The 27,714-nt window shown below is 43.4% G+C and overlaps 1 protein-coding gene across 1 annotated transcript in view; it reads left to right on the plus strand.

Moving 5' to 3' along the window:
- LOC133424561 (collagen alpha-1(VII) chain-like) overlaps positions 1-27,714 on the plus strand; it is a 153,072-nt gene that overhangs the window by 100,220 nt on the left and 25,138 nt on the right. Inside the window, exons 72-74 of the mRNA XM_061715236.1 lie at positions 1,611-1,711; positions 3,194-3,293; positions 4,444-4,558. Coding sequence (XP_061571220.1) covers positions 1,611-1,711; positions 3,194-3,293; positions 4,444-4,558 — 316 coding nt within the window. The remainder of the gene's footprint in view (positions 1-1,610; positions 1,712-3,193; positions 3,294-4,443; positions 4,559-27,714) is intronic.

The following is a 27,714-nucleotide window of genomic DNA, read 5'->3' on the forward strand; positions in this document are numbered from 1 at the left end:
GCAGAGTATTCCTGTATAGATGTGGAGCTGACGGGGAGATTGAGCAAGCTTTGTGTAAATCTAAACATTTGTTCAGACCGGCGTTCCAACCACATGTAAAGCTGCTAATGCTGCAATCCTGCAAACATAGATGTGTAAACATGTACTTTTGTGCTTCCCTTGTTTGCAAACGTACATGATTTTTCTGCTTCACACATTTTTCATCTTCCTTTTTTTTTAATTTGCACCCAGTACTGGAGTTGAGGGGGGATGAGTGGGGACGGCATCCCCCCCCGAAATAAAAACGGTCCAAATCATCCCTCCTGTAAAACTGCCATCCCTCCTTTCCATCCCTTATGTCATTTCATCAATGAATGTGGTTTTACTGCTATTTCAACATTTAGAGTCATCACCAGAAAAATAACTTATTTGACAATTTTCACCTGTTTCAAGTACATTTTCACTTGAAATAAGTAGAAAAATCTGCCAGTGGGACAAGATTTATCTTCTTATTACAAGCAAAAAAATCTTGTTCCACTGGCAGATTTTCCTACTTATTTCAAGTGAAAATCTACTTACAGGTGAAAATTGTTGTTTTTTATTTATTTATTTTATCCAGTAATGAGTCTTATTTTAACTGTAATGAGAATTTTTTGACAAAAAATGAGACATTTTATCTAGAAATAAGACAAATATTCTTGTTAATGCAAAAGTTTAAGTTTTTGCAGTGTGGCTCCATAGATGGAAGAACAGCCAAAACACACTGCAAAAACTCAAAATCTTAACAAGAATATTTGTCTTATTTCTAGTTAAAATGTCTAATTTTTAGTCAAAAACTCTCATTACACTTAAAACAAGAGTCATTACCAGAAAAATAACTTGTTATTTGACAATTTTCACCTGTTTCAAGTAGATTTTCACTTGAAATAAGTAGAAAAATCTGCCAATGGAACAATATTTGTTTGCTTGTAATGACAAGATAAATCTTGTTCCATTGGCAGATTTTTTTCTACTTATTTCAAGTGAAAATCTACTTGAAACAGGTGAAAATTGTTGTTTTTTCCAGTGATGAGTTTTGTTTTAAGTCTAATGAGATTTTTTTTACTAAAATGAGACATTTTAACTAGAAATAAGACAAATATTCTTGTTAAGATTGTGAGTTTTTGCAGTGATCCATGTTACTTATCCTGTGAAGGACAGAGTCATATTGATAAGTTCAGAAAAGTGTTTTTTATTGTTGTGTTTTGATGTATTTGATGTAAGCCCAGTGGATATTTAAAGCTTACAGAAGGCTGCATTTAACTGCTGCTATGTCATTCCTGCAGTATTTCTGCAGGTGTTTTGGTCACTGCTATTATTTGTAATATATTATATTATTTGTAATCAGCACAAATTATCTGTCCCCATATGATAAAATCCACCATCCCCCCTGATTTTTTTTTACAACTCCAGTACTGCTTGCACCTATTAGTCAAAACTTCCGAGAGAAAAGGGAAGAACAAATAGAGTGAAGAGAGGGAAAGATGGATAATGTTAACAGGCTTCAAGGTAACATTTAGGTGGCCTAATTAGGACAGATCCGTTGTCAGGGCTGCTTTACTCTGATTGATGAATGATTCCTTCTTTGTTAGAGAGAATGAGGGGGAGAAGGAGAAGGAGTCCAGTCTGGAAGTGAAGAGACCTGTGCGTAAAGATATAGAGTCGTACGGAGGTGGTGGAGAGAGAGAAAGCAGTTAGATGTGTGGCGGGAGTGATGAATTAAACATGAGCTGCTTCATTAGTGCCACACAAAAGAACACACTAAATACAGATACAAGCCGGCGTGCACTCGCACACAAGCCCACGCCGTTTCTGCCGCTGTTTCATCTCCTCTTACCTTGTCAAAGGTTCGCTCAAAGACGTTTCAGGGGGGGATTATGTCCGTCCCCGGGGAAATCTGCAACTTTTGTTTCTCGCAAGACTGAAGGAAAGGGTGACTCAACCCAACAAAGATTCCTCCAGAGAACCCCCCCCCCCTAAAAGATCCTGCCTTTACCGGTGCAACAAGCCGGGTCACCTGTGGCTTCAGGCAGATTCCTGTCTTTATTAGGATATTTGATGTTGGAAGGAAGGAAGAAGGAAGGAAGGAAGGGAGAAAAGAGGGAGGGAAGAAGGAAGGAGAGAGCAGGAGCAAAGAATGAAGGAAGGAAGGAAGGAAGGAAGGAAGGAAGGAAGGAAGGAAGGAAGGAAGGAAGGAAGGAAGGAAGGAAGGAAGGAAGGAAGGAAGGAATGAATGACGGGAGAAAAGACGAAGGGAAGAAGGAAGAGAGAGCAGGAGCAAAGAATGAAGGAAGGAAGGAAGGAAGGAAGGAAGGAAGGAAGGAAGGAAGGAAGGAAGGAAGGAAGGAAGGAAGGAAGGGAGAAAAGAGGGAGGGAAGAAGGAAGGAGAGAGCAGAGCAAAGAATGAAAGAAGGGAAGGAAGGAAGGAAGGAAGGAAGGAAGGAAGGAAGGAAGGAAGGAAGGAAGGAAGGAAGGAAGGAAGGAGGGAGGGAGGGAGGGAGGGAGGGAGGGAGGAAGGAAGAAGGAAGGGGAGAAAAGAGGGAGGAAGAAGGAAGGAGAGAGCAGAGCAAATAATGAAAGAAGGGAAGGAAGGAAGGAAGGAAGGAAGGAAGGAAGGAAGGAAGGAAGGAAGGAAGGAAGGAAGGAAGGAAGGAAGGAAGGAAGGAAGGAAGGAAGGAAGGAAGGAAGGAAGGAGGGAGGGAGGGAGGGAGGGAAGGAAGGAAGGAAGGAAGGGAGAAAAGAGGGAAGGAAGAAGGAAGGAGAGAGCAGGAGCAAATAATGAAAGAAGGGAAGGAAGGAAGGAAGGAAGGAGAAGGAAGAAGGAAGGAAGGAAGGAAGGAAGGGAAGGAAGGAAGGAAGGAAGGAAGGAAGGAAGGAAGGAAGGAAGGAAGGAAGGAAGGGAGGGAGAAAAGAGGGAGGGAAGAAGGAAGGAGAGAGCAGGAGCAAAGAAGGAAGGAAGGAAGGATTGAAGTAAAGGGTGACTCAACCCAACAAAGATTCCTCCAGAGAACCCCCCCCTCAAAGATCCTGGTGCAACAAGCCGGTCACCTGTGGCTGCAGGCAGATTCCTGTCTTTAATATTTGATGTTAACATTTTTGTTTTATAATGTTTTACATTTTTTTTTATCCTTCCCTGTTTGTTAAACTGTCCTTTTTGGTTGTCTTTTTTCTTTAGGTGACCATCAGATTGTGCAGCTGTATCTGAAGTCCAAGGAGACGGGCCTGGCGTTTGCAAACACCAGTTTTGTTTTCTACAACTGTAGCGTGCACAAATCGTAAGTCTAAATGTTGGAATTTTATATTTATATATTTAAATAAATGAGGAATGTATTCCTGATGTACAGTATTCAAGATTCAAGACTCAAGACAACTTTATTAATCCCTTGAGGGGCCATTTGATTCGGCAGCTGGCGCCCAAACACACACATAACACATTCAATAGAAACACAGAGAGAAAGTTGGCAGCTGTGTGCAAAAATCTGCAATTTGTTGCATTAAAAAAGTGCTGATACCAATAAATTAAATAAAAAACAGTCTATACAAACACTGGATGATATCATTCAAGAAGGTACACAGTACCTAAATACACATACCAAACAAATTCATAAGGATAAATTTAATAGCCGGACAGCAGAGGGGATAAAAGACTTGGAAAAGCGATTACCCTTACACACAGGTTGGGCATAACGACGTCCTGAAGGAGCAGTGAAAATTCTTTTTTCTAAGACATTCCTGTCAAGGTTGACATTCCCCCCAGCCTTTAGTTTCTGTCTTGCCCCGCCTGTGTCCTATCCACCCTGATTGTGTCCGCACCTGTGTCTCGTCATGTCTCGTTATCCCCTCACTTGTCTTGTCATTCCTTGGTTCCCTGTCGGTCCGTACTGGTTCTTCCCTCTGTGTTCCTGTGCCCAGTTTTGATCCCTGTGATGTCTTTAGTTTCTTGTTCCTGCTCAGCAGCGCTTTTAGTTCTTTGTTTTTGGTAAATAAACCCATTTGGTTGAGAACTCCTGCCTCCTACTCTGCTCTCCTGCGCTTGGGTCCTCAACAACCACATCACTACAATTCCCAGAATACTCTGAGTTTTCCTCAAAACCTGTTGTTCCCATAGGGAGCCCAGGTCTCTCTGCTTGAGTCCAATAATCTTGGATCAGATTTTCACCACACTGTTAAGACGTTTCTGTCCCTGAGTGACAAGTTGTTGAATCAACAATAAAAGAATACGTTAAAAGGCTTTCAATGAAGGACTGATCAAAACGACAGAGAATCACTGGACTCACAGAAAAAGAATTCAACATACGAAGGAGATAGATCATCTACTGTCCACATTTGACCAGTGCTTCAGTGTTGAAATCAAATGTAATCTGGTTGTCAAACACAGTATTTGCTGATTCAGAACTCTTAATTCCCCCTCTGCTTGTTTTGCAGGTGTCTGTCCTGTGTGAGCAGTCCCTACCAGTGCCACTGGTGTAAATACAGACACGACTGCACCCACGATCCTCGCACGTGCTCCTTCCAGGAGGGCCGGGTCAAGAAGCCCGAGGTGAGCGTCGCTCTGGGCCGCGATTCAAAAAGAGTTTGAAGGATTTTCTTTTTTCTTTCTTCTTTGTAATTTGTGTCCAGCTTGTTCAGACATCAAATTGCCCCGTCAGCAGGGGAGAGTTACTAAGACGGGGCAAAGCTGCCAAAGTCTGACAGGGCCGGTGCAAACGCCTGTCACTTTGCATCCAGCCGGTAAAGTTAGATTGAACGGTAAAATGAACCGAAGGGAGATGTTTTGCTATGTCAGACTAATAGCTATCGTTTTATTTCACATGCAAAAAAAAAAAAAAAGTTGTGTTAAAGGGATGGAGACACCTTTCAGCAGTATCGCTTCCATCTGGCACCAGTCTCCTGGCATGTCTGGTTCTTGACTGCACATCAAAGGGCAGTGGAAGCTAATAAAACTGAGTCATTTCCATACGCCCAACCCTATTCCCTGCGACAGCTTAGTCTTTGTGAATTATCAATAATATTGGCAGCCAGTTCTATTCCCGTCGAAGCAGAGCCCGCTGTAATTAGGCTGCTCTGCTGCAGAGGACGAGCCGGTTGCAGAGAGAGGTGTATTGAGAGAAAAGCCTCCCAACCCGGACACTCCCTGGCACATGAGAGGGTTCCAGTCTGGTTTTAGTCGCTGCAGTAACCGTCAGGGGAACGGGACGAGGTCAAACAAGGTCAGGGTGTGTGTGATTTGGACCTGCGGGTACAGTAAGCATTGTTATCTACTATTCCTCTATTTATTTTGGGCCAATCCCAATACACCCCCTACTTTCTACCACTAGCCCTAAAAAAGAAGCCACAGATTTTAGGGCACTTGAAATCTTCCTAGGGCCCTGTCCCAATACTCCCACTACCCCTACTTTCAGCACTACCCCTAAATTTAGCGTGCTACGTCACTGCGTGGTTTACGTTCGGGTACGTAAGCGACTGCGTAGTTACGTTTGCACATACGTCACACCATATCAGGAAGCCCAGAGATAAAAGCTGTTTTAATTTCCGCTGTAGCTGTTAATATGCCCCTTTATTAAGTTTTAATATTTTTTCAGGCGTAAAAGTAACCGTTAAGATCCCCAACCTGGGCTCAGTTTATCCAAATAACGCCTGTTAAGAAATTTGATCCGATGTCTTCGGAGAAAAACCGCCAGCTCGGAGCAGCAGCAGCAGATCACGGCCGGGTCAACCTGCGCCGTCGTCACGGGGAGGAACCTGCAGCTCTGTGGAGAATTACCTCTAGCTGAAATAAATCATTTAGGAAAATAAATGTTGGTTTAATAGATGAAATCTAACAGTTGTAGCTACGCCTGTTAAGAAATTTGCTCCGGAAATTTCGGGATCAAAACTGCCTGCCAGCTCGGGAGCTGATTTATGGTTCTGCGTTAAATCAACGCAGAGCCTACGGCGTAGTACGGCGCGCGTCGCTGTGTAACCTACGCCGTAGGCTCTGCGTTGGTGTAACGCGGAACCATAAATCAGCCTTTATTCTGGCGAGATCTGAAGGTACAATGCAACAACGGGCAAGCGAGTGATTATGTACATTCACTGAGTGAATATTATGAAAGTAAAATATATATTTGTCGCTAGAAATGTAATCAAAACGCATTTTTATGCAGAAACTAACTCAAAATATTGATTTTATTCACTAAAAAATAAGAAATGTCTGCCATGTTTTTTTTTTTATTCAGTCTGCAAATGACGGCGAAAAGCATTCTGGAAATTTTTCTAGCCCTCGTTCAACTAGGGTGCATCTGAAAACCCTTGCTCTCAAGGGCCAGATTCATATCCACTACCCCTAAATAAGCACACTACCACTAGGTGAAAAGAGGAATTGGACACCACTACCCTCACGGGAACACGCAAAATTTAGGGGTAGTGATGAAAAGTAGGGGTAGTGGGAGTATTGGGACAGGGGCCTTACTCTCACTTCACTGTGGCTTTCAGGGGAGGGGTTTGGCGGGAGTCAGTGGCCTGTTAATCCTAGCCCGAGGTTAGGGTTAGAGTTAGGGTTGCAAAATGTTCTAACTGTGAGCCGCGCATTAGCTAAATGCAGTTTTTTCCAATTCAGATATTTATATTCTGAAACCCTTTCAATATTTTGACCCTCCCGGGTCCTGACGCCAGCCGCAATGTCGATGTCAACATCATTACTGGAAAAAAACTGTCTTGTTTGGATTCAGTAATAATTTTAACTTGAAAGGTGTATCTTGTAGCTTGTCAAAAGCTATTTGAAGGGTTTCAACATTCGACTGAGCAGTATCAGCAAAACAGTATAGAATTGTATCATCTGCATAGAGAATGAGCGCTACTGCTTGTCAAAGCCGATGTAATATTATTTATAAAGATCGAAAACAGAATAGGGCCCAGGATAGACCCTTGAGGAACCCCTTTTGACAGTGCCAGGAACATTGAACGCTCATTTCCCAATATCACACATTGTTGTCTATGAGACAAATAATCACGAAACCAATTACAAGAGTTAAAATCAAAACCAATGTCACATAATTTCTGAAGGAGCAGACTGTGGTCAACAGCGGTCTGTTCTCAGTTGTGTTATTCCATCCACTCCACCCCCTGAGCCGTTCAACCTGCACATATGATATTATTTTCTTCTTCCGCTGTTTCCGTGATCCTTTTGAGCCGTCTGCTTGAGTGAGTCCAAACATGCGTCTTTGCGGGTTTACTTTTCCAATTAAGCCAAGGCGCTGCTAGTCAATATTAACTTTGGATTATAATGTCTGGACTCTCTGCTTTTGTGTAAAATCACAAATAAAGCAACAGGGATTTGGTATTAGCACATTAATAACGTCCATTTTTGACATGTTGTTTCAGAAAAAGCAGGTGTTGTGCAGGCGTAATGACTTTTAATTTGCTTTTAATTAACCCCTCAAATCCAAGGTCGTGTATTTTGCTGCCAGATTTTTTAGATGCCGCTTTGGAATAAATTACATACGTGCTTAAGAACATGTGCACACACGAAGCATTTTCGATTTTCACAAAGGGGCAACAAATCATCTTTGTGAAAGGAGATGGCCTCTTTGTGCTGCTGATGAATTTTTGTGTACTATTACAATTAAGGGATTTCAGGCAGAGATCTGAATAATCTCTTAACTCCGTGTTAATGATGGAGCCTGGCAAAGCCTCCCCACTGGTTGAGCTTGTTGTTAGCATGCACTGCAGGTTGGTGTTAAAGCCAGTCTTGTCGTACAGTTGATGCCTTTTAATTCGTGCCAGCGATGATACGGGTGCAGGGATCAGACGCGCGCCTGCTGGCACATTAACCAAGGCCGTGTCCTTGTTTGGCCTCCTTACTCTCAAGGACTTAGGCGACACGTCTCACTGATAAAGAGCGTGCATGCAGCCCCGTTTCAGAGCTGGTTGTCATCAGTACTGGAGTTGAGGGGGGATGAGGGGGGATGGCATCCCCCCCCTGAAATAAAAATGGTCAAAATCACCCCCCCTGTAAAACTGCCATCCCCCCTTTCCATCCCTTATGTCATTTCATCAATGAATGTGGTTTTACTGCTATTTCAACATTTAGAGTCATCACCAGAAAAATAACACCAGAAAAATAACTTATTTGACCATTTTCACCTGTTCAAGTACATTTTCACTTGAAAATCAAAAAAATCTTGTTCCACTGGCAGATTTTTCGACTTATTTCAAGTGAAATACTTGAAACGGGTGAAAATTGTTGTTTTTTTCCAGTGATGAGTCTTGTTTTAAGTGTAATGAGATTTTTTTACTAATTTCAACTAGAAATAAGACAAATATTGTAAAAAAATATTATAATACTACTTAAAATGTCTAATTTTAGTAAAAAAATCTCATTACACCTAAATCTGCCAAGATTTATCTTCTTATTACAAGCAAAAAAATCTTGTTCCACTAGCAGATTTTTCTACTTATTTCAAGTGAAAATCTACTTGAAACAGGTGAAAATTTTTGTTTTTTCCAGTGATGACTCTTGTTTTAGATTGTTTTACTAAAATGAGACATTTTAACTAGAAATAAGACAAATATTCTTGTTAAGATTTTGAGTTTTTGCAGTGATCCATTTTACTTATCCTGTGAAGGACAGAGTCATATTGATAAGTTCAGAAAAGTGTTTTTTATTGTTGTGTTTTGATGTATTTGATGTAAGCCCAGTGGATATTTAAAGCTTACAGAAGGCTGCATTTAACTGCTGCTATGTCATTCCTGCAGTATTTCTGCAGGTGTTTTGGTCACTGCTATTATTTGTAATATATTATATTATTTGTAATCAGCACAAATTATCTGTCCCCATATGATCAAATCCACCACCCCCCCTGATTTTTTTACAACTCGAGTACTGGTTGTCATTCCTCACCACTGCACTTGCATTTATGTTGATATGAATTGGTTGCACTTGCTTATTTGATGGCCAGTGTTTGTTTACCAGAATATTGAGCTCTTTTTTCCGACCGAAACCCCGTCCTTAAAGCACACACATAATCTCGCTATGAGAAAGTGATGAAACTGGGGACACTTCCTGTTCTTTGTCTGATGAAAACCACAGGAGTCTCTCTCCCTTTCTTCTCCTCCCGTCTACAACACAACATGTTCATATCCTGAGCTGCTGCCAAATCTTCTCCTAATATATTCAGCTGGGAGGGAAATACAAAACACCCAAATATTAATGTCACTGAATACATATCAGTATCTCCTCCGCTCATGCTACATCCTTGTCTCCTTTGCAATATCTAGTTCTCGACTGCGATGATCAATGTTGTGGGGTTTATTCAACAGGAACGTATTGATTAAGTTATGATAATTTTAATAAAGAAGCTACATGGCAACAGTAATGGCCACTGGATATGAGACGGGAATGGTGGAGACAGGTGATTTAATTAGATTCATGCACTGGTGCTGTAGCTGGAGAGTCATTTGGGTATTTGAAAGATGGAAAGGAGGATGTGTAATGATAGGGCTTGGTCGTCTTGACGTCATCACCTGGCGGAGCCACCATGTTGGATGCTACCTGAGCAGCTCTTCAGACCACTGCGCACTGTGTACAGACGTGCTCCGTCTTCGTTTTAGCCTACCGGTACTTGTAATCGTTACTTTCCGTTATTCTGTAACCATGGTAACCCGTTGCTGTGTTGTAGCTGCAGCAGCTCCACACATAACAGACGTGGGGAAAAGATCGCTAATGGTTTAACTTTTCACCGCTTTCCTGCTCGGAGGCAGAACCACGGAGGCCGAGTATCTGAGATAACAGAGTGAAAGAGTAAAAGAGTCGTCGGCTCGCTTGGAATGCGGCTGTAACGCCCAAACATAACCTTCCACAGTTTACCACAAACAAACACTCACACAGACCGGGGTCGGATCTTTCACACGGGTTTTATTCCCCACTTCTCCAGCCAGACGCAGTTGCTGGCCAGCTCTCTGAGGTGCGATTAACCCCAATTGTCAGATAAAACTAGTTTGTTGAGGAAAAAATTATTAACTCTATTTGTAGCTGCAGAGGAAAACGATAATCCCACGAGGAAAACAAAAATATTGCTCACGCCTCGGAGCCTCTTCAGCATAATATAGCGGTCAAAAAAAGAAAAGAAAAGTAAGAGTAATACAAAACATGTACTGTATGTTGTACTATTATACAAATTTTTTGAAACACATGGCGAGTCAAACATTTACCAAAGCAGCTGCCAAACACTCCTAAACAAGGTAGCTTAAGACACCGGTTGTGCAGAACTGCGGCAGTAAATCCTTACTAGTAGGGATTTCATATGGATCCAGACCGTTAATAATCATTATTTTCTCCATATACCGGTCCTTGGCTTCCTTGTTTAAGGTATCCCGGTAAATTCCAGTTCCTTTCGGGCATTTTAACATCTTTTTTTTGTATTCCGTCTGTTCACTTGGTGCTACCACACTGTTTGTTTACACTCACAAGGCATCCAACATGGCCGCCGAGTCCCAGAATGCACCTTGGTGACCAAGCCCTATTAACAAGAGCAATCGAAAGTGACAATTTTTAGCTTTTTTCTTGTTGCTCAGAGGGTCCACTCCATAGGTCTGGATGCTAAATTGCAGATTTTGTGTCATCAGAGCTGTTTAGACAGCCAAGAAAAAAACTGGGATTTGGGTCGCTGTGATCGTCGCCTCCGTTGCCAACTCCAACTTTTGATGTCAGTTGTTGCAAAAAAACACAACCGGACGAGAGTCCAAAGTTACTTGGAGTGGTTTTTGCTGATAGTAGGGAAAGAAGACCCTTCCTAATAGCAATAAACTGTTCTTTCAAATTAAATTCAGATTTCTATTTTAACATGAAACGAAATAGCTGGCATCACTTTGAAAAAAAAGTTCAAAAGCTGTTTTTCTTTTTTTAAAGCAGTGTGAAAATGAAAGATTAAACAGCTAAAGTTGAAAGTAAAGATGGACAGAAACACAAGCAGCCAGATGATTTCTAAAAGAAGCTCCAAAGTTTCCCTTCTGACCAAATCAAAGTCAATTTAAACTTTGATTTGGTCAATTTTATCCACACTGTTTTTCAATGTCAGAGGTCACAGATTTGAAAAATATTATCTTAGATGTTCTTTCAGTGGCTTTTCATTATTTTTAAAGACCTACACATCTATGAAGTCAAATTTCAGCATTTGATTAGATTTTTTTTTTCATTATCGAGAAAAAAAAAAAGAAAAAATAGGGTAATAATTTGTCATTTTCACTTTTTTTTGGATAGATATCTTTATTGAGGGCAAGAAAAAAAAAGAAAAAAATAAGTTTTACAATAACAATATAATTATCAATACCCCCCCCCCCTTTTTTTTACTTCTCATAACATTAATTAAACAAAAATAAATAAATAATAATAATAAGAGAAAAAAAAATAAGAAAAGAAAATAAGGTCAAAGTCTCTATTTTTTTTTTCTAACAGAGGTCATTTTCACTTTTGAAGCAAAACATTCAGACATGTAGCCACTAAAGAGGTATTTGGTGAAATTACAGGTGTGGAATGAATTGTGGGGGAAAAACAAGGAAGAGAAGCGGTGGAGGAAAACAGAGTAAACAGAAAACCAGAGAGTAACCTCTGCCCTCAGCTCTGCTGGATCTGATAAAACAGACCGAGAAGCTTTTGGTTTTCACAGGATAGGTACAGTACGTGTGCGTATTCTCACACACACGGACCTTAGGATGCTCTTCATCTTCACACCTTACGCTGCGATATTTACGGCCCCTTCTCTTCCTTTCACCCTCCCTCTCCCCTCTGCCTCAAACTGCGCCAAGGGCTTTTACTTTCACAGTTCTCTTTCTGCTTCCTACTCTGTCACTTTCCCTATCTCCACCCTTCACACCTCCCACCGGCCTCTAATTATCAGATCTAAGTAGGTCCCTGAGAAGAAAAGGGAGTCGTACAGGAGTGGGAAGCAGAGGAGCATCGGTGAGAAGGTTGAAATGAGAAACGAGAAGGGTCAGGGAGATAGAGGTGGGATGAACCACACAGGCAGCTTTCTGGGAGAATGAGACATAATTATAAAGGGAAGGAACAGAGGTGACGGATCTGTTTTTTTAAAAGTCCACTGCATTTTTAGTGAGTCGTGCTTTTAACGGGTACTCTTGTCTTTGACCGTTCAGTAGAAGTCCTTGATTACGACACACGCGGACGCAGCAACGCTCGCACAGACTACGTTTACATGCAGTCAAAATTCGGGTTATTGCTAATATTGTGGTTACTGAAACATTCTGAATATTCCGTTTACATGGTAATTAATCATTTGGGATATCTCGATCAAACCAGCGCCGCGCGGAGAACGTCATGACGCAATTCCCGGCACAGTACATCCAGGTGATCGCCGCGTTTTCGTGGCGCTCGAAACCCGGAGACTGCGTTGGGGGGGGCTGATAAGAGGGGGGGCCGAGGAAGGCGTTGAGAATGAGGGAGGTGTGGTTATCAGCAAGTGTGTGTGTAAGCAGTAAGTCCGTGAACTTCACTCAGAGCTGCTCCTCGATGTCCTTGATGTTATCAGTCGGCTCTGTCAGTTCTGAAAACAGGTCCACAGATGTTCGTGGAGAGGGGAGGGTTAGTGGGGGCAGAGACCCTTGTTTACATTCCACCAGGGAGATTGTGACTAAAGCGATCGGCCAAACCGCCCTGTCAAGGCCAGATTATAGAATCAACAATTATATTGCAAACAGACAGACTCAGTAATTTTCCGTCTGCCTTTAGTCTCTGGTTCATCAATGGCGACTTCAATCAGACGAATTTGTGATCAGTTCCCGCCAAGCCGAGCTTCCAACTTCTCCAAGGTCTTCTCCATCTTGCCAATGAGCTCAAAGACCTCTGCCAGCCTGCGATTCTGTTCGAGAATCACATCCAGCTTATGGCTTTGCTCCCCCAACGTTAAAGTCTGAGCGTTGACCCCTTTGTTTGTCCCTTCAGCCCCGTCCGGCAGCTCTGAAAGAGCCAAAACAGCTGTCGACAACTTACGCGTTTGTCGGTACAGCAGGAATCCCCCTCCTCCGATCAAGAGAAATCCTGCTATCATAAATCCAATTATGAAGGCATCTTCAACGTCCTCGACAGACAGGATCGCCAAACACAACGGTTTCCAATGTTTGTAGGAATCCATTGTGTATCCAGCAAAAAAATTCCCATCGGGGCAAGAGGGCTCCCTTACCCCCTGACTTCTTGTCGCAAAAATTTGGTCAATTGTGCTGAGAGACCAGTTAATCAATTCCATGATTGTAGAATTTCGGAGGAGTGAAAAGGAGAGACTCTGAAGACGAGACAGGACAAAAGCAGTAGCAGGGCAGATGGATAAGGGAGAGGAGCAGAAAAGCGTCCGCCTTCGCCGAGAGCCGTGTTAAAAAACACTGTTAGGAAAGGATCTATTTAGGTACAAACATGTACATCATTTACAGTTCAAAATCCTTCTGTACATGAAGTAAATATGCAGGTGCGGCTTATAGTCGAGAAAATACGGCATATATATATATATATATATATATATATATATATATATATATATATATATATATATATATATATTTCAATTAAAGATACAGCCAGCCCTTTTAATGTGAAGCTGAGGAAGTAGAAGTGTCACTGAAAACTCTTCACAGTGTCGCTAATTAAATTCACCTCTACTTTAGTTTGCTTGTAATAGAAATCCAAACATCTCCCACTGGCAGGTGTTTGGTTTTTAGTTGTTTTTTAAATTTGCTTTTAAACTTTGAAGAACATTTAGTGTGACACCCAGAAACAAGGAACCCGTTTAAACACTGGGGCATTTTTCATCTGCAACATTCCCTGCGACCGTATTGGAGTCGTTTCATTATCACTCACATGACGTCGCTCAGCTGAAGGACGATATACATATTCATGAGGGCGCGCGTGTTCCTGTAGTTTGTGTTGGTGCGTGGGTGTTACATCTCAGTTGTCTGGGGTTGAGTGGGCAGGGAGTTATGATGACGGCACCAACATTACATCAACTTTATATTCCCATAAATCCCAGCAGCAACAGTGAAACAGCTGCCAACATCATCAGCATCTGCAGCCAACTCAGGGATGTACATGCATGTTTGTCCAAGTCAATAAAAGTCCTCTTGGCCTCAGGAACATTTGTCAGCGATCACTATAGTCGTACATCTGGTCGTGTTTGTTTACACGCAGAAACATACATGCCCATGTCTGAGGTGCTGGAAGCTCGTGTGAGGATTGACGGCTCTCGCCCACGCAGCCATCGGAGCTGGGTTTGCTTTCACCCGACCAAGTAGAAAGTATTTTAGTCGCTTTCCTGATACCTGAATGACCCACAATACGAGCTTAAATACACGAGTTAATTTACACTTGGTTTCAACCCATTAAATCAGTATTGTGCTTGGGTCCTAGTTTAAGCCGTTTTGCCAAATCTGGCAACAAAGAAGGAAGTCTTTGCTTAACCCTTGTACTGTCTTCGGGTCAAAATGACCTAATTCTCCTGTTCCTTCTTCCCTTCCTCTTTTCTCCCTTCCTCTTTTCTCCCTTCCTTCCTTCCTTCCTTCCTTCCTTCCTTCCTTCCTTCCTTCCTTCCTTCCTTCCTTCCTTCCTTCCTTCCTTCCTTCCTTCCTTCCTTCTTTCCTTCCTTCCTTCCTTCCTTCCTTCCTTCCTTCCTTCCTTCCTTCTTCCCTTCCTTCTTTCCTCCTGCTCTCTCCCTCCTTCTTCCCTTCATCTTTTCTCCCTTCCTTCCTTCCTTCCTTCCTTCCTTCCTTCGTTCCTTCCTTCCTTCCTTCCTTCCTTCCTTCCTTCCTTCCTTCCATCCTTCTTTTCTCCCTTCATTCTTTTATCCCTTCCTTCTTTCCTCCCTTCCTTGTTTCCTTCCTCCCTTCTTTCCTTTTCTCCCTTCTTTCTTTCCTTTCTTTCTCCCTTCCATCTTTTCTCCCTTCCTTACTCCCTTTCCCACTCCCTTCCTTCTTTTCTCCTTTCTTCCTTCCTTCCTTCCTTCCTTCCTTCCTTCCTTCCTTCCTTCCTTCCTTCCTTCCTTCCTTCCTTCCTTTCTCCCTTCCTTGTTTCCTTCCTCCCTTCTTTCCTTTTCTCCCTTCTTTCCTTTCTTTCTCCCTTCCTTCCTTCTTTTCTCCTTTCTTCCTTACTTCCTTCTTTCCTTCCTTCCATCTTTTCTCCCTTCCTTACTCCATTTCCTACTTCCTTCCTTATTTTCTCCTTTCTCCCTTCCTTCCTTCCTTCCTTTTTCCTTCTTTTCTCCCATCCATCCTTCCTTCCTTCCTTCCTTCCTTCCTTCATTCCTTCCTTCCTCCATTCCTTCCTTCCTTCCTTCCTTCCTACCTTCCTTCCTTCCATCTTTTCTCCTTTCCTTACTCCCTTTCCTACTTCCTTCCTTCATTTCTCCTTTCTTCCTTACTTCCTTCTTTCCTTCCTTCCATCTTTTCTCCCTTCGTTACTCCCTTTCCTACTTCCTTCCTTCTTTTCTCCTTTCTTCCTTTCCTTCTTTCCTTTATTCCTTCTTTTCTCCCTTCCTCCTCCCTTGACCCAAAGACAACACAAGGGTTAAGCTGTTTTGCCAAATCTGGCAACAAAGAAGGAAGTATTTTCTTAACAAAAGCGTGTGGGTGAGCCATAAGGCACAAATGTGGCATAGATGGGTGGTGTGATTCTTGCTCTGGACTATTATCTTCAAACACATATGCGTTTTCCTTGCCGTCACCTCATAACCGTTCATCACCAGTGCATCTGTGTCTTAAAGATTCCCCGTCATACTCCACCGCCCTCCGTGCCTTCATTTCCACAAAGCACATCAGATTTATTGTCCCCATTGTTCATGTGTATTAACTGGAAGAGATGTGATTAAAAATGGATTGCATCTCTCTTTGCTCTCCCGCTCGTTTCCATTCCCCCAAATATGACCCTTCGTTCTTATAAGAATGAGATTTGGAAGAGCAAACATGCACGCGCCGCCACCTTCCTCTCCTCCACCGCCAAACTCGTACAGCCCTCCGTGTGTCATTTATCTATAATGACTTTGTGAATAATGTCACAGCGCGTTCTCGTCTCTCCCGCCACGTTACTATCCAGTCAGTCACTCAACCTAACCCAATCAAGTGGCTTTTAATGAACTTCAAACAAGTGTTATCGCCCGGTTCTACGTCTGCTCGGCTCTTTTCCCCCCCGTACAGCTCCGTCACCTTATCGCCTCTCCTTCCCTCCAACCTCCTCCCTCGTCTTCCTTTGACATGCTAAAGCTTCTCCTGTCGCATACGCTTAATTGTGTTTGTGCCTCTCTCGGTTCGTCTGTTCTTTTGTTGTTCGTCTCTCTCATTCTACCTATTTTGTTGTCTCTTTATCTACCGCTCTTTGGCAGAAACATGAAGCGTTTTGTAACGCTGTTGTCCATTTGCTGTGTTTTTACTCTGTTTTGCCACCTCGTCCTCCTTCAGACCTCACTTGCGCCATCAGTCATTTTCAGTACTCCAGTTGTAAAAAAGAAATCAGGGGGGATGATGGATTTTATCATATGGGGACAGATAATTTGTGGTGATTACAAATAATATAATATATTACAAATAATAGCAGTGACCAAAACACCTGCAGAAATACTGCAGGAATGACATAGCAGCAGTTAAATGCAGCCTTCTGTAAGCTTTAAATATCCACTGGACTTACATCAAATACATCAAAACACAACAATAAATTAAAGCTGCAAGCAGCGATGAACGGGCCCTCGCACTCACGTCCACCGCCCCCCATAAGCATATCAGAAATGACACCACCCACGACTCTCTATGTCAACCCATTCAAAAGCTATAGCAGAAAAAAGGAACAACCAATCAGAGGAAGGGCCGGCGCTAGTTCAGGCCAATGAAGGTCAAGGACTCATTACAGAGTCCCATGACACCACCCACAACTTCCTATGTCAAACCATTCAAAAGTTATGGCAGAGAAAAGTATTCTATGGGGCGCTGTTGAGCCGTTAGGCCACGCCCATTAATGCAAACCATTAAATATCAAATGTATCGCCAAGTCTGACTTGCATGCAAAATTTGGTGACTTTTGGAGAACTATCAAATATGGACCAATCAGATGAAGGGGACGAGCGCTTTTTCACGTCTAGCGTCGCCACGGTAACACTTTTGAAAGAGAAAAGTAATGTGAGTCGTCGCAGGAAAGAGACGCACATCTTGATGTAAAAAAAACACAAAATTTGCTTTCAAAATTTTCAGCATGCTGCCAGGCTCGAACTCCCAACCACCGGCACCAAAGACCGCAATGATGTGGTTGAGCTATATCTCAGCTGATACCTCACTTTGACTTACTGGCTTAGGACAGACCAAGATAGCGATATTATGTCTAGAACTTTTTTTTCCTAATTTTTTAAATATTTGTAAGGTATAAATATTAGTAAAACACTACTATTTTTTATTACTTTTTCTGTAACCATTCAACCGAGGTTCTAACCGGGCTGAGCACGGGACTGTTTCTAACGTCACCACATTACAACAGCTGATTGGTCGGGGGGCGGGGCCGTCATCACCCTACTCGCCACTGATTGGTCGGGGGGCGGGGCCGTCATCACCCTACTCGCCACTGATTGGTCGGGGGGCGGGGCCGGCAGACGTTTGAATCAGGAAGCGGGAGTCAAACCATTAAAAAGTTATAGCAGAAAAAAGGGACAACCAATCAGAAGAAAGGGCGGGGCTAATTCAGGCCAACGAAGCTTAAGGACTCATTACTGAGTCCCATGACACCACCCACAACTTCCTATGTCAAACCATTCAAAAGTTATGGCAGATAAAAGTATTCTAGGGGGCGCTGTTGAGCCGTTAGGCCACGCCCATTAATGCAAACCATGAAATATCAAATGTATCGCCAAGTCTGACTTGCATGCAAAATTTGATTACTTTTGGAGAACTATCAAATATGGACCAATCAGATGAAGGGGGGGCGCGCCTTTTGGCGTCTAGCGTCGCCACGGTAACACTTTTGAAAGAGAAAAGTAATGCGTGTAGTCCCAGGATGGAGACGCACATTTTGATGTATAACACACCTGGGTGCACATTACGGTTCGGGCCGTATTAATTGCCGAAGGAATGGCATAAATTGCGCCAAAATTACACAATTAATTCAAAATGGCAGACTTCCTGTTCGGTTTCGGCCATGGCTCCAAGAGACTTTTCTTGAAGTTGTGCCATGATACAGGTGTGTAGCGATTTTCGTGCATGTACGTCAAACCGTATCGTGGGGCTTGAGGCACAAAGTTTTCCGGGGGGCGCTGTTGAGCCATTTTGCCACGCCCATTAATGTAAACCATAAAATATCAAATTTACCGCCAGGCCTGGCTTGCATGCCAAATTTGGTGCCTTTTGGGGAACTATCAAATATGGACCAATCAGATGAAGCGGGGGTGCGCTTGTGGGCGTCTAGCGTCGCCACGGTAACACTTTTGAAAGAGAAAAGTAATGCGTGTAGTCGCAGGATGGCGACGCACATTTTGATGTATAACACATCTGGGTGCACGATACGGTTCGGGCCGTATTAATTCTCGAAGGAATGGCATATATTGCTCCAAAATTACGCGATTAATTCAGAATGTTCAAAATGGCCGACTTCCTATTCGGTTTCGGCCATGGCGCCAAGAGACTTTTCTTTAAGTTGCGACATGATACAGGTGTGTACCGATTTTCGTTCATGTACGTCAAAGCGTATTATGGGGCTTGAGGCGCAAAGTTTTTTCGGTCTGAACCAATCAGATGAAGGGTGGGCGCGCTTTTTGTCGTCTAGCGTCGCCACGGTAACGCTTTTGAAAGAGAAAAGTAATGCGTGGTGTCGGAGGATGGAGACGCACATTTTGATGTATAACACACTTGGGGGCACGTTACGGTTCGGGCCGTATTAACTGCCGAAGGAAGGGCATAAATTGCGCCAAAATTACACAATTAATTCAAAATGGCCGACTTCCTGTTCGGTTTTGGGCATGGCTCCAAGAAACTTTTCTTGAAGTTGTGCCATGATACAGGTGTGTAGCGATTTTCGTGCATGTACGTCAAACCGTATCGTGGGGCTTGAGGCACAAAGTTTTCAAGGGGGCGCTGTTGAGCCATTTTGCCACGCCCATTAATGCAAACCATTAAATATCAAATTTTTCGCCAGGCCTGCCTTGCATGCAAAATTTGGTGACTTTTTGGGCACGTTTAGGGGGGCAAAAAGGCCCTCCTTTCGTCAGAAAAATAATAATAATAATAATAATTAAAGCTGCAAGCAGCAATGAACGGGCCCTCGCACTCACGGCCACCGCCCCCCATAAGCATATCAGAAAAGACACCACCCACGACTTCCTATGTCAAACCATTCAAAAGTTATAGCAGAAAAAAGGGACAACCAATCAGAAGAAGGGGCGGGGCTAATTAAGGCCAATGAAGGTCAAGGACTCATTACAGAGTCCCATGACACCACCCACAACTTCCTATGTCAAACCATTCAAAAGTTATGGCAGATAAAAGTATTCTAGGGGGCGCTGTTGAGCCGTTAGGCAACGCCCATTAATGCAAACCATGAAATATCAAATTTATCGCCAAGTCTGGCTTGCATGCAAAATTTGGTGACTTTTGGGGAACTATCAAATATGGACCAATCAGATGAAGGGGGGGTGCGCTTGTTGGCGACTAGCGTCGCCACGGTAACACTTTTCAAAGAGAAAAGTAATGCGTGGTGTCGCAGGATGGAGACGCACATTTTGATGTATAACACATCTGGGTTCACAATACGGTTCGGGCTGAATTAACTCTCGAAGGAATGGCATATATTGCTACAAAATTACGCAATTAATTCAGAATGTTCAAAATGGCCGACTTCCTGTTCGGTTTCGGCCATGGCGCCAAGAGACTTTTCTTTTAGTTGCGACATGATACAGGAGTGTACCAATTTTCGTTCATGTACGTCAAACCGTATTATGGGGCTTGAGGCGCAAAGTTTTTTCTGTCTGAACCAACCAGATGAAGGGTGGGCGCGCTTTTTGGCGTCTAGCGTCGCCACGGTAACGCTTTTGAAAGAGAAAAGTAATGCGTGGTGTCGGAGGATGGAGACGAACATTTTGATGTATAACACACCTCGGTGCACGTTACGGTTCGGGCTGAATTAACTGCCGAAGGAATGGCATAAATTGCGCCAAAGTGACACGATTAATTCAAAATGGCCGACTTCCTGTTCGGTTTCGGGCATGACGCCAAGAGACTTTTCTTTAAGTTGTCCCATGATACAGGTGTGTACCGATTTTCGTGCATGTACGTCAAACCGTATCGTGGGGCTTGAGGCACAAAGTTTTCAAGGGGGCGCTGTTGAGCCATTTTGCCACGTCCATTAATGCAAACCATTAAATATCAAATTTTTCGCCAGGCCTGACTTGGGTGCAAAATTTGGTGACTTTTTGGGCATGTTAAGGGGGGCAAAAAGGCCATCACTTTGTCAGAAGAAAAAAAAAAAAAATAATAATAATAAAAATTCCTGCAAATACAATAGGGCCTTCGCACTGCAAGTGCTCGGGCCCTAATAACTAGAAAATTTCATGAAATTTTGATATGGGCATGCCCTACCGCCCATTCGACCCCTCTCGCCGCTTTGGTTTGGGGCTGTAGTGGTTGTGTTCGGGGTGGTTCTATGTCAGTTTGAGGTGTTTACGGTTGTATTGCATTCATTCCTGTGCTCCCAATAGTTAAAAATGGGGCGCGCTTTTTGGCGTCTAGCGCCCCCCACGGTCACACTTTTGACTGAAAAAAGTAATGCCCATCGAGGCAACATGGAGACGCATCTAACGATGTATGCCATGCATGGGTGCACGTTGCGGTTCAGGCTACATGATAGACAATTCTTTTTTTTTTCACCGTCGTAAAAAATCCCATCCGAATGAATGGGGCCATTTGGCATGGATTTTGACATAAAATTTCCTTAAATCCCAGCTTCATGAAATTTGAATATGTTGACGGCCACAGCGTGCCGAGTCGGGGAACATTTGTACGATGTCTCTACGATAATCTGTCGACTAGCAACAAGCGTCCAAAGTCAAATGGAAATTTAAAAAAAAAATGAAAGGTCAATATCGCAGAAATTTTAATAATTGGCATAATGAGCTTGTACGGCCCGTTAGTGCCAATCGGGCAGAGTGTTTGAAAGTTTGAACGATGTCTGTACGATAAAGTTCGACCGAGCAATAAGCGTCTGAATTTTTGCCTTTTTTTTTGCTTTATGGCATCTAGCGTTGCCACGGTAACACTTTTGACTGAGAAAAGTAATGCCCATCGAGGCACGATGGAGACGCATCCAACGATATATGCCATGCATGGGTGCACATTCCGGTTCGGGCAGCATTAACAGATTGTTTATTCACATGGTCCCCCATACAAATGCATTGGTTTTTGTTGCCATGGTAACAAGCCCCATAGGATAGAATGGGACAATTTGGCTTTAATATCTCAAAAGCTGTAAACGACAGCGTAATGAGACCTCAGTATGTTGTAGTCCACATGAAGCTGAGTCTTTTAACGTTGGAACCAATTCTCTGCGATACCGCGTTGCCGCGCAACAAGCATCCGAAGTTCCGTTAGCATCAAAATGAACAATGTGGAATATCTCAAAAACCGTAATAGCAAGCATGACGAGACTAAAATATGTTGCAGTACAAAGCGTCCCGGGTTGGTCAATGTTGTAATGATGTCTGTACGATAAACCGTTGCCAACAAGCGTCCAAAATAAAAGTGATTTTTTTTTTAAATTGAAAGTTAAATATCGCAAAAACCGTAATAACTAGCATGATGAAGTTGTATGGTCCTTTAAAGACTATCGGGCCGAGTGTTTCAAAGTTTGAACGATGTCTCTACGATAAAGTTCGGCCGAGCAATAAGCGCGGGAATTTTCGCCTTTTTTTTTGCTTTTTGGCATCTAGCGTTGCCACGGTAACCCCTATTACTGAGAAAAGTAATACCCATCGAATCACGATGGAGACGCATCCAACGATGTATGCCATGCATGCGTGCATGTTGCGGTTCGGGCCGTATTAACGGACGAAAAAAGAGTGCGGAATAATAATAATAACTAGACAAAATTCCCGGGAAATTTTGAAGTGCCACGGACTACTGCCGGATGATCGCGGGGCTTATTTGCACCCATGAAGGTCAAGGACTCGATACTTAGTCATTTGACACCACCCATGACTCTCTATGTCAAACCATTCAAAAGTTATTACAGAAAACATGTAATAGGCTAATAAAACCGCTAACAAGACCGCTAACGGGACCGCTAACGGGATAGCTAACAGAACCGCTAATGGAACCTCTAACGGGATCGCTAACTGAACCGCTAACGGGATCGCTAAAGGGATCGCTAACGGGACCGCTAACGGGACCGCTAACCGAGCCGCTAACGGAATCGCTAACCGAGCCGCTAACAACCGCTAACGGAACCGCTAACGGGACCGCTAACGGGACCGCTAACGGGACCGCTAATGGGATCGCTAACGGAACCGCTAACGGGACCGCTAACGGGATCGCTAACGGGACCGCTAACCGAGCCGCTAATGGGGTCGCTAACGGGACCGCTAATGGGGTCGCTAACGGGACCGCTAACAACCGCTAACGGAACCGCTAACGGGACCGCTAACAGAACCGCTAACGGGATCGCTAACAACCGCTAGCGGAACCGCTAACGGGACCGCTAATGGGATTGCTAACGGGACCGCTAACGGGGTCGCTAACTGGACCGCTAACGGGATCGCTAACTGGACCGCTAACGGTACCGCTAACGGGATCGCTAACGGAATCGCTAACTGAACCGCTAACGGGACCGCTAACCGAGCCGCTAACGGGATTGCTAACCGAGCCGCTAATGGGATCGCTAACGGGACCGCTAACAACCGCTAACGGAACCGCTAACAGGACCGCTAACAGAACCGCTAACAGAACCGCTAACGGGACCGCTAACGGGATCGCTAACAACCGCTAGCGGAACCGCTAACGGGACCGCTAACGGGGTCGCTAACTGGACCGCTAACGGGATCGCTAACTGGACCGCTAACGGGACCGCTAACGGGATCGCTAACGGAATCGCTAACTGAACCGCTAACGGGACCGCTAACCGAGCCGCTAACGGGATCGCTAACCAAGCCGCTAACGGGATCGCTAACGGGATCGCTAACAACCGCTAACGGGACCGCTAACGGGATTGCTAACGGGACCGCTAACGGGGTCGCTAACTGGACCGCTAACGGGATCGCTAACTGGACCGCTAACGGGACCGCTAACGGGATCGCTAACAGGACCGCTAACAGAACCGCTAACGGGACCGCTAACACCAATAACACTACCATCCCATAATAAACACCTACCATCCCATAATAACACTAACATCCTATAAAAACACCTACCATCCCATAATAACACTAACATCCTATAAAAACACCTGCCATCCCATAATAACACTAACATCATATAAAAACACCTGACATCCCATAATAACACTAACATCCTATAAAAACACCTGTCATCCCATAATAACACTAACATCCTATAAAAACACCTGACATCCCATAATAACACTAACATCCTATAAAAACACCTGACATCCCATAATAACACCTATCGTGTGTGTGTGTGTGTGTGTGTGTGTGTGTGTGTGTGTGTGTGTGTGTGTGTGTGTGTGTGTGTGTGTGTGTGTGTGTGTGTGTGTGTGTGTGTGTGTTTCATCTAAGGTTAAAAGGTCAGGGTTCAGATTTCTCCATTTTCCAGGTTATACTATGAATTCTGTACTGAGTGAGTCATGTGACCAGTTCTGGGTCAGTCTAATCAGTCATCAGCTGAGCTCTGGTTGCTAGGGGCAACAAGAACCTGATACAGAGGGAGCGGGAATGACTCAGCTGGATTTTTGGTTGTGACAAACCTGAAATCACTCCACTTTGCGCTCAAACCGTAGCTCTTAGCAGAAAAACGAAAACATTTTGAGAAACAGAGAACCTACCAGATTATCTAAATGTTATTTTCATACAGATATTCCTTAAAATGTGTTAGTAACGGCAATTCGAAAACAAAAATGAGATTTTTTTTAAGAAAACTTCATTTAACATGGGAGTCAATGAAGAGAGAGACAGGAACTGGCGTGTCTGTTGGCTCCCCCGTTAAAATTTTGTGCACACCACGCCTGTCAAAGTCACATTTTATAAATCACAACACCTATGTCTATATTCTGACCAAAAATTATCTGTCTACCTTTTACGGTTTGGCCGTGACCTCGAGTTACAAATAAGAAATCATGTTTTTTTTTCAGTGTAACTACACTCTAGCAAACTGACTCCCGTGCTCTAGATTTGAAAAAAAGTGATTTCCAGTCCTCGCTTGAGGGCTCATATCTTGAAAAGTGTACATTTTAGGAAAAAACTGTTTCGGGTTTGGAGAGAGAAGAGAAGTTTTCCTCCGTTTTGAAGTTTGAATGACGTTTCTACGTGCAAGTATGAGAAAGATACGTGACTCGGAAAAAAGGTGAATTTTGTCTTTTTTTTCTCAACATTTTCCCATCCGCTTATAATGGCGCCATTGAAATGCATGGGAAAATCTTCCCCATTAGTTTGGAAATTTGGAAATGTTTTTGCACTTCGTGCAAAAACTATTCGTGCCATCGTTCTGAAAATCCACAGGACTGTAGTTAAATTCAGGGCCTACAACTTTCTAAATCGGTTCGGAATTTTTCGAGTAACGGTGTGCGAGTGGTGAGGCCCCAAAGTTCACGCAATGCGTTCCGGATGGGGCAAAAAGCGCACGTTTGTGCACGTTGCGCAAAAACGTGCACGCCAATTGCTTATAAAAGTCATACCCATCGATTCCCGATTAAGGCGCACGTTTCTACGTTTTTACTTTTCGCGTTTTCTCAAAGCTGCGGGACTAGTTAGCGGACAAAGTTTTTACGGAAGAATATGGAATAAATAAATAAGCCTGAGCAATAGTATGAGTGCCTCGTGCTGCGCACGAGGCACTCCTCCTCCATTGAGCTTGCGCAGCTCAATGGAGGAGGCGTGCCACGTGGCGCAGCCGTGGCACTAATAACTAGAAAATTTCTGGAAATTTTGATATGGGCATGCCCTACCGCCCATTCGTCCCCTCTTGCTGCTTTGGTTTGGGGCTGCAGTGGTTGTGTTTAGGGTGGTTCTATGTCAGTTTGAGGTGTTTTTACGCTTGTATTTCATTCATTCCTGTGCTCCCAATAGTTATTAATGGGGCGCGCTTTTTGGCATCTAGCGTTGCCACGGTAACGCTTTTGACTGAGAATAGTAATGCCCATTGAGGCAAGATGGAGACGCATCTAACGATGTATGCCGTGCATGGGTGCATGTTCCGGTTCAGGATATGTTAACGGATAGGTTTTTTTTTTCACCGTGGTACAAAACCCCATCCGAATGAATGGGGCCATTTGGCATGGATTTTGACATAAAATTTCCTTAAATCCCAGCTTCATGAAATTTGAGTATATTGAAGTCCACAGCGTGCCGAGTCAGGGGACATTTGTACGATGTCTCTACGATAACCTGTTGCCTAGCAACAAGCGTCCAAATTCAAACAGAAATAAAAAAGAAAATGAAAGGCCAATATCGCAAAAGCTGTAATAATTAGCATAATGAGGTTGTAGGGTCTGTTAGTGCCAATCGGGCCGAGTGTTTGAAAGTTTCAACGATGTCTCTACGATAAAGTCCGGCCGAGCAATAAGCGTCCGAATTTTTGCCTTTTTTTTTGCTTTTTGGCGTCTAGCGTTGCCACGGTAACACTTTTTACTGAGAAAAGTAATGCCCATCGAGGAACGATGGAGACGCATCCAACGATGTATGCCATGTATGGGTGCATGTTCCGGTTCAGGCTATGTTAAAGGATAGGTTTTTTTTTTCACCATGGTACAAAACCCCATCCGAATGAATGGGGCCATGTGGCCTGGATTTTGACATAAAATTTCCTTAAATCCCAGCTTCATGAAATTTGAGTATGTCGAAGTCCACAGCGTGCCGAGTCGGGAAACATTTGTACGATGTCTCTACGATAACCTGTTGCCTAGCAACAAGCGTCCAAAGTCAAACGGAAAAAAAAAAAAAAATGAAAGGTCAATATCACAGAAACTGTAATACTTGGCATAATGAACTTGTACGTACCATTAGGAACAATCGGGCCGAGTGTTTGAAAGTTTGAACGATGTCTCTACGATAAAGTTCGGCCGAGCAATAAGCGTGGGAATTTTCGCCTTTTTTTTTGCTTTTTGGCAACTAGCGTTGCCACGGTAACCCCTATTACGGAGAAAAGTAATGCCCATCGAGGCATGATGGAGACGCATCCAACGATGTATGCCATGCATGGGTGTACGTTCCGGTTCAGGCCGTATTAACGGACGAAAAAAAGTGCGGAATAAGAATAATAATAAGAAAAGGGAAACCTTTTCTAGATACTAATATATCGCCTTCATTTTCATGTTTTTCCTCGTTTTTCCGGCCGTGTTTTAGTTTTTGGGGATTTTTTTTTCCACATCCGAGCCGGGTCATGCTGTACACCCGCTGGTGCGCAGTGGGACTTTTGCGACTTTAGCTTGTTAGCAACATTGCCTTTTGGGCCATTCTGGACGATTGCAATATGGTCATGCCATTACTTGGCATGCCCATAATAATAAAAAAAGGGAAACCTTTCTAGATACTAATTTAACGCCTTCATTTTTCAGGTTTTCTCGGCCGTGTTTCATTTTTTGGGGATTTTTTTTTCCCACAACAGAGCGGGGTCATGCTTTACACCCGCTGGTGCGCAGTGGGACCTTTGCGACTTTAGCATGTTAGCGAAACGCTAGCAACATTGCCTTTTGGGCCATTCTGGACGATTGCAATATGGTCATGCCACTACTTGGCATGCCCATAATAACGCGAAGAATTCCTACAGATACAATAGGGCCTTCGCACTGAAGGTGCTCGGGCCCTAAAAACACTTTTCTGAACTTATCAATATGACTCTGTCCTTCACAGGATAAGTAACATGGATCACTGCAAAAACTCAAAATAAGAATATTTGTCCCATTTATAATTAAAACGTCTCATTTTAGTAAAGAAAAATCTCATTACACTTAAAACAAGACTCATCACTGGAAAAAAAGCACAATTTTCACCTGTTTCAAGTAGATTTTCACTTGAAATAAGTAGAAAAATCTGCCAGTGGAGATTTTCTTGATTTTCTTACTTTTCTTCCTTCTTCCTACTCTCTCCTTCCTTCCTTCCTTCCTTGCTTCTATTCTCCCTTCCTTCCTTCCTTCCTTCCTTCCTTCCTTCCTTCCTTCCTTCCTTCCTTCCTTCCTCCTGCTCTATCCTTCCTTCTTCCCTTCGTCTTTTCTCCCTTCCTTCCTTCCTTCCTTCCTTCCTTCCTTCCTTCCTTCCTTCCTTCCTCCCTTCCTTCCTTCCTTCCTTCCTTCCTTCCTTCCTTCCTTCCTTCCTTCCTTCCTTCCTTCCTTCCTCTCTTCTCCCTTCCTTCCTTCCTTCCTTCCTTCCTTCCTTCCTTCCTTCCTTCCTTCCTTCCTTCCTTCCTTCCTTCCTTCCTTCCTTCCTTCCTTCCTTCCTTCCTTCCTTCTTTCTTTTCATTCTTCTGAAATAAGTAGAAAAATCTGCCAGGGGATCAAGATTTTTTTGCTTGTAATAAGAAGATAAATCTTGACCCACT

The sequence above is a fragment of the Cololabis saira genome, chromosome 23 (assembly GCF_033807715.1).
Source record: "Cololabis saira isolate AMF1-May2022 chromosome 23, fColSai1.1, whole genome shotgun sequence".
Lineage (NCBI taxonomy): Eukaryota > Metazoa > Chordata > Actinopteri > Beloniformes > Belonidae > Cololabis > Cololabis saira.